Source organism: Terrapene carolina, unplaced genomic scaffold (assembly GCF_002925995.2).
Source record: "Terrapene carolina triunguis isolate 2854851 unplaced genomic scaffold, T_m_triunguis-2.0 Scaffold58, whole genome shotgun sequence".
NCBI lineage: Eukaryota > Metazoa > Chordata > Testudines > Emydidae > Terrapene > Terrapene triunguis.
In genome coordinates, this window is record NW_020664409.1 from 3,788,471 (window position 1) to 3,800,735 (window position 12,265).

Here is a 12,265-nt window from a genome sequence, read left to right on the forward strand (position 1 = left end):
GGCTATGTGCTGGGGAGTTTCTCTGAGATGGAGTGAGAGGGACTCTATTTCCTCGCCTTCTCTCCCAGCCACTCTGGAACAGCAGAGCCACTCTGGTCTGCTGTTGTATAGCTTCAGACTGAAGCTGCCTCTGCATCACTTATATTCCTGATGCATGGGGCAAAGGATGATTAGTGGATGTACACTGGATCTGCCAATCCCACCACCAATTCCCAATTGCACTGTGGCACATCACAGTCCCCTCCAAAGCTGCTGGTCTCCTTGTCATATAGGAAGCGTATATGACATATGCGCTTTCCACCTTCTGCAGAATAGAAGCAGACTGATGCCTCTGCAAGAGCCACTCTCAATGTACAGAGGAGGCAGAATTCATCCATACTAGAAGTATGACTGCCACCATTCATCTCAATGGGGTGTTTATTGTAAAAATTCTTCGCCTGTCTGTATATTCCGGAATAAGAGTACTTTGTTGCTGCTTAGCTAAAGAAAGGGTATGGAGTGGACACTTATTTCAGAAAAGTGCCCATAAATGTAGTTACTCAAGAATAGCTGTTCCTGAATAACACTGTGTGTATACAAGCCCATAGTACTACCCCTCAAACTACCATTCATTGGGACCTTTTGAGGGGCATCTGCCTTCCACTCTCACCATACCTTTCCTTTACTTTGAGTATCAGCATCCAGTTTGAAAATCTTCTGGCTAGTGACCTACTGGTTTATTTGTAAAAGTTTGCAAGGGTGAGAGAGCACCCATATACAATTACTAGCTTCCACTGTGATAACCATCAACAATGCTACATGAGGTGGTGGTGGTGATTTTCTGGACATTTGTGCATTAGGAATAGATAAATATTTAGCAGATTAGAATAGGATTCAGAGATGAGGTAAACAAAGGTGCATAACAGCAAGTTGCATACATGTGTGTGTGTGTGTGTGTGTGTGTTTGTAGAGTAAATATTACTACTTATTTTCATTTTATATATGCTATGTTACACTGTGTTTTGATGCATGCTCTGTATAGAATAATATATGCCTATGCGACAAAATTATACTTTTGCTTGATATTATAAATCATTTGCTATTCAGGGAAGCCCTGAAACTCCCAGTGTATGCCTAGTTAAATAGAGCAACAAGTGTAGTTAAATATGGAAATAATTCAAATTTTGTTAGTTTTGTTTCATGAATACACAAATGGAAAATCATTTAAACTTGACTGATTTAATTCATCTGTGGTAGTAGCTCATCTGAAACGATACTGATAAATCCAGTCACAAAAATAACCATGAAGGAAGGCATCTTCATTTTGCAACAGACAAGGATTGTAGAGGAAGGGATTGGGGGGGGGAAGGGGAGAGAGAAGACAGTCCTGACAGAAAAACAAATTTGTTGCTAAGTGCTTCATTTGTTCCACTATAATAATTTGTATTTTTAAACAGGGACAAAATGAAGGCTTGATTTTACTGTGAATGAAAAGGAGTTGCTATAAATCCAAAAACATTATTTAAATAGCTCAATTTCTTTATATTTTCTTTACAGATTTTCATATATACCAGTATAGTGACTTTTGTAATACCTTACAAATCAACAAGCAAGCATAGTTTTCAGGGGGAATAAATCTCTCTCAATCTAACCTAACCAGAGAGTCTAGATATGGAAAATACCTATTCAGTCATCTGGTCCATTTCCCTGGTAGTACAGGACTTACTGTAACTGACTAGTCTTATTTTGACTGTCTAAACTGAAAGAGATTAAATCAATAAATAGTATAAACAAAAGTGAATTACATTCTGGCAGTTTTAATATTCTGAAGTATCCTTTATAACATAAGGTAGGCTAAAAAATAATTGTTACCTGATAAAGTCTCTTTAATTCAAAAACTAAAAATTTATAGCCTGCAGACACAGAAAAGTCTCTGTACTTGTTTGCATAGAAAACCAATATAATAAAGTAAGTTTGAATAATGAAGTTTGTAGCTTGAGCCATTATTTTTAGGTTTAACTGGCCAAAAATAATTAAACCCGTGTTCAAAAAATTAATATCTATGGTCCACCCCTCCAACCCAATCAGTTTGTCACAGTTTCAGGGTAACTGCACCTGTATTTCCCTTCTGTGGTCCACCAAAGGTACCCAATTTAGGCTTCCTGCTCCTAGCAGTCACCTCTCTTGGGCGGAGACCCACATCTCACTCCCTACCGACTGGGGATTTTAATGCTGAACAACTCCCTGCCTTACTTATATGGTGATATCCCCAGCAGCCAGACTACCTAAAAAGACCACTGTCTGTGCTTTTTTTTTTCTTCTCTCCAATGGCTATAACCAGTGTATTGCCCACAGTTATAAGTTACCACACAGCTCCTTCTAAGCAAGCATATTTATTCTTAAGGTAAAAGCATTGCAGAGAAAACATATAACAATAAAAGTTGCTACACACATGCAAAAAAATCTTACCAGAGGTCACCTGCGTGCCCTGTAAGCTGCATGGCCACGCAGCAGGCTCTCAAGGGCAGGTGGGGAGAGGCATCCCTCCCCAGGCCCACCGGAGCTGCTGGGGAGAGGAGCCCCTTGCTCGACCCGGCCCAGCCCCGCAGAGCTGTCACGATCGGGGAGAAGTACCTCTCACCCAGCCCTGGGGAAGCTTGCACCCGAAACCCCTCATCCCAGACCCCACCCCAGAGCTTGCACCCCAACCCTCTGCCCCAGCCCTGAGCCTCCTCCCACACTCTGAACCCCTTGGTCCCACCCCCACCACATGAATTTTGTTGTGTGCACCAATATGAAAGTGATGTGTCACACATCACCTCCATATTGGTGTACATAACAAAATTCATTCCGCACATGGACGTAAAATATTAGAGCGAACACTGGAGGTAACCCCCAATACCAACGTAGGGCTCTGGTAGGTTAAACCCACAACTGGGTTTTCCCCCATGGTTACAAGTTCACAATTGTCTTCACTCCAGAACCACAACAAAGGCTGGGCAGATCAGTTGCTTCTTTATATAGCTCGGGCCTTTTATCTTGGCCTTCTGTAACAAGTAATCAACAGACAATTACCATCTACTCAGGGTATAGCTTTAAAAGGCTGGGCTTTTGCATAACCAGTGTTGGGGACTTTACTTGCGCCTCTCCCTAAAAATTCCCCCAAAAGTCAACTTAACACTTGTCCCCAAAGTCCATACTTTTCTGGCACATTTGCAGTATAGTCTTTAGAACTCCCAGTTCTTACATCTGTCACATTTTCCCCTATAGAGGTTACATACAATCCTGGCCCACAATAAGACATAAAACTTAATACAGTAGTATAGGATATTTCAGGAAATTGCCCCATCTGTCATACAGTGTTTTCACCATCTTGTCATATGGATGTACTCTGTGTGGCCCACATCACAGTAATATCTAAGCACATCACATACCTTTAATTTATCCTTACAACACCCCAATGAAGCAGGAAAATATTAGGAAAATATTGGTTTTACAGATTGGGAACTGAGGCACTGATAGATTAGGTGTGAAATCCACACCCCACTTAACTCAACAAAAATGTTGCCATTTACTTAAATGGGGCCAGGATTTCTTCCGAAGAGTATGTCTGCTCTGCATCTGGGAGCAAGCCTCTCAGCCCAGGTCCACAGACTTGTGCTAGCAGAACTTGCTCTAGCATGCTAAAAATAGTTCTGTCAAGCCCCCTCCTGCAGGCTCCAGCCTGAGCCACAACATCTACTTGGCTATTTAGCACACTAGCGCAAGCCCTGTTAGCACAAGTCTGTGGACCTGGGCTGGGAGGCTCAGTCCCTGATGTACCCAGAGTGACTTGCTCAAGGTCACAAAGGAAGTCTAGCAGACCTGGAAACCGAACCTGGATTTTCTGAGTCCCAGTGTCTTAACCACACAATCATATTTTCTCAGTGAGCAAAGTTGGGTGATATGGTGGTAAAAACAGCATTGCCCAGTTAACATCTGTGCTATTATCGTTGCTTATGCTAACAGAGCTAACTGATCGTAATGCAGCAGGGAGAGGTTACTCAAAAGAAGCCTAGCATTAGTAGCTGAGAGAGAGGTCTTGCAGCTAAGAAGATAAAATGTTAACAGTGGGAAACATGGGTCTGGTCTTAGGTGTGTTAGCAACACAAGTCACAGAATCAAAATTCAGCTCTTGCTTCCCAGGACAACAGGTGCAGGTTTCAGCATGTTCAGTCCCTAGAAATAAAGAACACTCTGGAGGAACGATCTCCAGCCCTTCTCTGCTAGATGGACAGTTTAATGCTCAGGATAAGACATGTGTTATATGGGACTATCAAACAGACTTGTTAATTCTGAATAATTTGTAGTGGAATGAAAAACTATTTCCATTTGCATTTTAGAACATGTTGAAATGTTTTACTAGATTTGTTGAAATTGTAAGATGTCATTACATTGTTATGATGATATAATGTATTTGTGTTGTAATAATAATTCATACAGTGATTCTGTGAATTTACCATTTCTTTTTCTGTTTTGTTTTAACATATCTCAGAGGCTGGTACTAGAGGAACTTCAGATACAATTAAAGGTGTGAAACGGAAAAAGATTGTAACTGAAAACCATCTGAAAAAGATACCAAAATCGCCTTTGAGAAACGCCCCTCAGGCCAAGCATAAACAAAATGTAGAAGAATCTTCATCATCTAAAATTCTTCCTGATGCTTCGGAACACTTACAAGCAAAGAATCAGTTACCTGTACAAAATGGAAAACAATGTGTAAAACAAAATGGGGAAACACTTAGTAGCAAGGTAACTGATGAAACAGTCACATCTGAGACATCGATGCAGACAAATCTTTCATTGTTACATAAGTCCTTGGATTTGAGTAAATGGACAGCAGAAGACTGTGATATAAGCCAATTAAACTTGCCAGCGAAGAAGCCTCTCTCTAGTTCCTTGTCAAGTAAATCAAAGACTGACAATAATGAATGTATTACTTTTGTAGATTGTAGTACTTCATCCTCAGGTACAAGTACTGCATTTGATGTCTTATTAAAAGCTATGGAGCCTGAACTGAACATCTTAGCACAAGAGTGCGCTCCTTGTGGGATGCAAATAGAAAAAGTGAGACCAAATAAAACTACAAGCGCCTCTTCGGGTCTCACATCCAATACAATAAGTGTCCCAAATCATTTTGCTTTGTCACAGCAAGAGTTTGTAGCTGGATCGCACTACTACCCTTGTACTTCACATAATGTGCAAGCAGTAACATCAGGGAAGAGTGAACAAGCACAGACCAAGTCAATTTCTCATTCACAAGAACAATTTATTGCTAAAACTGGACAGCAAAATCAACAGATTGTTGTGTGTCCAGGTTTCACTAGATCACTGGTACGTCAGCAGGGTCAAGAAAACCCCAAACTCCAACAAATATACAGTATAGCAGTAACCTCTTCTGTAGTACACCCTCCCTCTTCTACTGAGACTCAGGTTTTTCCTCAAAACCAGCTAGTAGCTAGTTCATCTTCATCTTTGTCAATTAAGCCATCTCATTCAACACACTTACCTGTAGCTCCCCTGTATAATTCAGCCCAAATAGCATCAGTTGTCAACCATGGTGTAGAACAAATATGTAATCTTCTGAAAGACCAGAAGCCTAAAAAACTAGGAAAATATGTTTGCGAGTATTGCAATAGGGCTTGTGCCAAGCCTAGTGTTCTCCAAAAGCATATCAGATCCCATACAGGAGAGCGACCGTATCCTTGTGTGACATGTGGATTTTCATTTAAAACCAAAAGTAATCTATACAAGCACAAAAAATCGCATGCACATGCAATCAAACTTGGACTTGTCTTACAACCGGACTCTGGTGGTTTATTCCTATCCCATGAATCAGACAAAGCACTTAGTATTCATTCAGATGTGGAAGAAAGTTGTGAAAGTGAAGATGAAGGCACTGCTGATGAAAGACAAGATGATCAAGGATCCTTAGAACTGGAACCTGCACAAATAGTGAAAATCATTTCAAATTCTGAAACGTTACGGAAAGGTAGCCCCATTCCACTAAGCAATCCAAACTATATAATAGGTGACTCTTCATTGCATGACACAGAACCACAAGTTAGGGCAGCTTTACCCAAAGTAGTAGTTCATCCTGTGAATGTTTCTCCTTTAAGGGCTGATAGTCCAGAAGTAACAGACTCCACGCCTGAGCTTGCTGCAGCACAGAGACGAGATTTTAAAGTTACAAATATAAAATCAAATGTAACACACATGGTCTCTTTAAAGGAGACAGATGTTAAGCACCACCAGAAAATAGAAATGGGTCCATTAGAAGAACAACTTGGGTCTGCTGTAGGAACAGCACATGCACAGCTACAAAGACAACAGGCAACTGATGGTTCCCAGGAACAAGGAAAATGTCTTTTGAGCCCTAGGAGTTTAGGTAGCACTGATTCTGGTTACTTTTCACGTTCTGAGAGTGCAGATCAAACAATGAGTCCACCAACTCCTTTTGTCAGGGGATTGCCCACCTCTGAAAAAGATCCAAATAAAAATCTGTCCTCTGTGCCACGAATAAGTGCCACAGTGGCATCTGTTGTACAAACAGTTTGTGCTGAAAAACATTTACTTTTCTCTGGTCAAATGCGACCACCAATGGCAACGAAAACACTTGAGGAACGCATCTCAAAGTTAATATCAGATAATGAAGCTGTAGTGGATGACAAACAGTTAGATAGTGTGAAACCAAGAAGAACGTCTCTTTCAAGAAGAGGCAGTATAGACTCACCAAAATCATACATATTTAAAGACTCCTTCCAATTTGATTTAAAACCGATGGGAAGAAGAACTAGTTCAAGCTCCGACATACCAAAGTCTCCTTTCACACCAACTGAGAAATCAAAGCAAGTTTTTCTTCTGTCTGTACCGTCCCTTGACTGTTTACCTATAACCAGAAGTAATTCTATGCCTACTACCAGCTATTCAGCTGTACCTGCAAATTTAATACCACCTCCTCATCCAATTCGAGGAAGTCAATCATTTGATGATAAAATTGGCTCTTTGTATGATGATGTCTTTATATCAGGACCTGTCACTCCACTGCACCCAGGGGGGCATACTCGCACTCTTGTTAGACAGACAGCAGTAGAAGACTCTTCAACTAATGAAAGCCATGCTCTTGGACCAGCACGATCTGTAGAAGAAGGTTATCATGGATGTAATTTGTCTAATGAACTCTTATTGCCAAGGAGCAAGTCACTTGCACAAGTATCAAATTTGGAAAAAGTAAAGAAATCACATCCAGGGCGAGGGACAATGTTTGAGTGTGAAACTTGCAGAAACCGATATAGAAAACTGGAGAATTTTGAAAACCACAAAAAGTTTTATTGTTCAGAGTTGCATGGACCAAAAACCAAGGCAGCTATCCGAGAGCCTGAACATAAGATAGTCCCCAGCACTACACAACCTCAAATTCTGCACTACAGAGTTGCCAGTTCAACTGGTGTCTGGGAGCAGACACCGCAGATAAGAAAAAGAAGGAAAATGAAAAGTGTTGGAGATGATGACGAACCACAGCAGAATGATACTGGGATACCATCAAAGAGTACAGAGGGTCAAAGTAAGCCAGGAGATTTTCCCAGTTTATCTAAACCTAATGCAACAATCGTAGGTTCACAACAGCATGGCAGCATTCCGCTTCAAAGGTCTCAAATTCAGCTTGTGGCTCGAGGCACAGAACAAACCACTGAGCCAAAGATCTCTCCACTTACGAAAAAGCAGACAAGTTCAGTTGCACAAGAAAAGGTAGAGTTGAAAAGACAAGGAACTGGCATTTCAGTAATACAACACACTAATTCATTGAGCAGGCCCAGTTCATTTGAGAAATCAGAATCTTTTGAAAGAGTTTCACCAGTGTCTTTTCAAGAGGTTAATAAGGCTGTGAAGCACCATCCCTTGAACACAGTGGTAATTCAAGACGAAAGACATTCTCATCTGAACACTTCCCAGCATCATCAATCAGTGTCAGCAGAAGCACCCAGAGTGGAACTTCAGGAAAGTCAAATAGTCTCCAATGAAAGAAATGCAGTAATGCAGCCATTAAAACTAGTTCGCCAACATAACATCCAGGTTCCCGAAATACTGGTCACAGAAGAACCAGACAGAGACCAGGAAAACCAATTCAGTGATCAGGAAAAAACAGAGAAGTTTAATTGGCCTCAGCGTAGCGAAACTCTGTCAAAATTGCCAACAGAAAAACTGCCACCAAAGAAGAAAAGGATCCGGTTGGCTGAAATTGAGCATTCTTCAGCTGAATCAAGCTTTGACTCCACACTTTCTAGAAGTTTAAGTCGGGAGAGTAGTTTATCTCATGCCTCTAGTTTCTCAGCTTCATTTGATAAAGAAGACATTTCTAAAACTGAGAGTGCTTCCAAAATAGATCTTAATAAATCAGCAGAATTCCTTACAATTCCTGCTGGCTCAAATACACTTGGTGTGCCTGGCCCTCCTTGCAGGGAAATGAGACGTGCTGCATCAGAACAAATTAACTGCACACAACCATCCATGGAGGTTGTAGATTACAGAAGTAAATCTTTTGATTGTGGAAATATGTCTCCATCAAAACCTACCCCACTTGTAGAGAGATCCTCTCCAAAGTTGTCTTCTGGCTGTGGAGTTACCGGACATGTGCCTCTGTTAGAAAGAAGGAGGGGGCCACTTGTCAGACAAATATCTTTAAATATTGCTCCAGAAAACCATCTGCCTCAAGTTAAATCTTCATCTTCATTTCAAATAGCTCATGCAACGGACGTGTCTACAATACCATTTCACAGGCTGCAGACCTCTAGTAGAGCTTCAGTGGAGTTTCCTTCAAGTTCTCAGCACTCACAGACTTACTCTAAGCCGTTACATGAATCTCAATCAATAACTCAGAACTGTAACCCTCTTAGCCTCCCTTCTGTTCAGCAGCCTTTAGATCCTGTTTTGCATAATCAGGGAAAGCAGCCCTCAACACAGCATTCACAGACTTCTCTTAAAGTACTGGCCCCAGGAGAACAAGCAGACACAAACACCTTTTCCTGTCAGTCTATTGAAAAGGAGTATTACTTTGCTCCCAAGTATCAGCTTCAAGTTAAAGCTCTGCATGTAAGTAAGTCGTATTCTTCTAAACCAATAACAACTGCTTTCCCAACCCACACTCTTCCAAGTCAAATTGGTTTGGACCAGAGTGGAACTTCATTATCTATACCTACTAAATTAGCTGACAGTATGTCTAATCGGTATTCAATGCCTCCCCGAAAACATATGATACCTGAAAACTCCAGTGGTCAAATACATCACATCCCACCTTTTGTGGTGCCTGTTCGTGTTCATAGTAATGTTCCATCTTATGGATTTGCTACTGTTACACCTCTTCCCCAAATTTTAGTGACGCAGGATCAGGTAAATCAGTCTGTCTGTAAAACAAATGTTGTGACCGTGCCAACTCTTGAAGGGAAAACTCCGCTGCCAAAATTACACAGAGATCATCAGAGGGTTTTGCCAAATCTACAATCAGCATCTATATTTGATCATTCATTTTCTGAGACTGGAAGCAGAAATTCACCTTTGCCAAGTTCCTTGAATATTATTCAGAAATTGCCAGTTAGTGGACTCTTCCCCCAACAAGAAGCTACAGCATCAAGTAAACGCATGCTCTCACCAGCCAATAGTTTAGATATTGCCATGGAAAAACACCAAAAGCGTGTTAAAGATGAAAGTGGAGCAGCTTGCACAACAGATGCTAGATCAATGCATATATTGAACATTCGAGCCAGTGACCCTAATAGGCAAAAGAAACCAGTATTGGTGCGACAGATTTGCACCACAGAGCCTCTTGAAGGTCTCTTATTAGAGCCTGATGTTCTTCCACAACACGAAAAAAGCAGCAAAGATAGAAATTCACCAGATGTGCTAGTGTCTGACCACCATTCATCTGAAAGTGTTAAAACTAGAGTTTCTGAAACCATAAAGGAGTCACCAGAATTTGAAAGTCTTACATCTTCTGCATCTCAAAATTTTGAAGTTAAAAAGCCATCTGAACCTTCTGCAGTGAATAATCAGACTTCTCTTCTGAAGACTTTAGGTAACAGTCAAGAAAGGTGGTCCCCACGGGTTAATAATGAGGGCACACAAATTAATACCCAAGGCCAAGCAAACCCTGGAACTACTCTGTCTGTGGCAAATGCAGGGGATACACAACGGTTGTCATTTCCAAGCCTAAAGACTTCAACAAATTTTACATGGTGTTATCTATTAAAAAGAAAGCCATCACATCTGCTACAAAATGACCAAAAAACTTCAGCATATTCTACTTGGACTATTAGTCTCAACAATCCCAATCCACTTGGTTTGTCAACAAAGGTTGCTCTTTCCCTCCTAAATTCAAAACAAAAAGTTGAAAAACCACTATACACTCCAGCAATAACAACTCATTCCAGATCCGACGTATTGGTTTACTCAAGCAAGTGGAGGAACAGCTTAACCAAGGTACTTAAAGTACATTTAATATATCTTAATTTTAAGGATCAAATTTGTGTTTATAGAGTACTTGCTGTAAAAAAGCATACTGCATTTATATTTTTAATAATGTATTGTGCCTTGATTTTTTTCCTATCTAATTATATGCATAATGTGCTTATGTGTTATAGTTGTGCTGGGATGCACTACTATAAAGATATTACACTATTTCAATGAAGAAACTTCTTAGGGGTTTATCGCTTTTCATAAAAAAAAAATCTTCGTAGATTAAAATTGGACAGGTCTTTGAACAGAAATCCATTTGGCTAGTTTTAAATTGCAAGAAGAGTGTACCAAAAATAGCTTCCATTTAAATACTTCAACACTGTCTATTTAAAAGCAGCTTTGTTTGTAAATGAAGAGTTTGCAGGTATTTGACCCTATAAATTGACTATTATTGTCTGATGTAAAATAGTGCTCTCAGATTGAGCAGTTATCCATGGGTGTGGTACAAACACATTTGATATCATTGCTAGTTGAAACAAGGTGGGTGGGAGGCAATGTTCCCTCTAATTTTTTATATCCATGTGTGGAATGAATTTTATTATATGCACCAATATGGAGGTGATGTGTGACAGGGGTGGGGCCGAGGGGTTTGGAGTGTGGGAGGGGGCTCAGGGCTGGGCCAGAGGGTTGGCCTGCGGGGGGGCGGGGTGAGGGCTCTGGGGTGGGGCTGGAGAAGAGGCGTTTGGGGTGCAGGATGCCCTGGGGCTGGGGCCAGAGGACTCCCCCCAGCCCTCTCCCTGCTGCAGCAGCAAGCTCTGGGGGAGGGGGCCCCCTCTCCCCGCTGGCAGCAGTGAGCTCCGGGAGTGGGGGAAAGGCCTGCGGCAGCCCTGCAAGCCCCAACTTGCTCCCCTCCACAGTCCCCGCCCACCCCCTACCTCTCTCCTCTCCAGGCCCCTGTGGCTGCGCAGCCCTTTATAGCCTGCTGCGCAGCCACGCAGTTTAGAGGGAACTTAGGTGGGAGGGAGAGAAAGTGTACTATTCCCACCCCAATTCCCCAATTTGATAGTTCGGATGAAGCAATTGCCAAGATAATGTCATTTAAAATGTGGTTACTGCTTTCTTAAGAATTTTCACTACCTGTTCCATATTATTGATTGATATTGTTCCAAAGAACCCATTAAATCTATAGAGTGAAGAACATGTTCAAAATAATATACGTAATCCACATACATATGAATAACACCTTTGACATGGAATCAGTGGTAAAAGAGCATCAGACTCCTTCAGTGGCTCATATGTCCTCAACAGAAAGCCCTCATACTATTCAGCGCATTTGATAGTCTCCAACTGAAGAGAGGCCCCTGACTGGAATAATAGGTTAAGAATGAAAATTCAAAATTGCTGAAGAAGCTTGCACAATATCTACCTGCTAATACCTAGTTACAGCTAATGTTACAGCATTTCATTTGTGTGAGCACCGCAATAAGGTAAAAACGTTGAGGTCTGAGAATGATATATGATTATACAATATGGTGTCTTCAGCTAAAAAGTGTTGGATCCTTGCTTTGAAATATATGCATTTTGAATGCTGCCAGGTATTATGGGCCATTACAAGATTTCTGTTTCAATCCAGAGTATACAGTACAAATTACTTAATTTAATGGGACTTCAATACACTTTTCAAATGATTGTCTTGTATGTGCTTGACTATCTAGGCACAATTGAGCGAGTTAGAGGCAGTATAACTGGCTGCAATGTAGGTGTTTATAAAATATCGCTGCAATGCATAGTAATATCT

At 41.1% G+C, this 12,265-nt stretch overlaps 1 protein-coding gene across 4 annotated transcripts in view; it reads left to right on the forward strand.

Moving 5' to 3' along the window:
• HIVEP1 (human immunodeficiency virus type I enhancer binding protein 1) overlaps positions 1-12,265 on the forward strand; it is a 169,786-nt gene that overhangs the window by 116,062 nt on the left and 41,459 nt on the right. For all 4 annotated transcript variants that reach the window (XM_024199146.2, XM_026660175.1, XM_024199147.2 and 1 more), the window contains one exon: positions 4,514-10,491. In XM_024199146.2, coding sequence (XP_024054914.2) covers positions 4,514-10,491 — 5,978 coding nt within the window. The remainder of the gene's footprint in view (positions 1-4,513; positions 10,492-12,265) is intronic.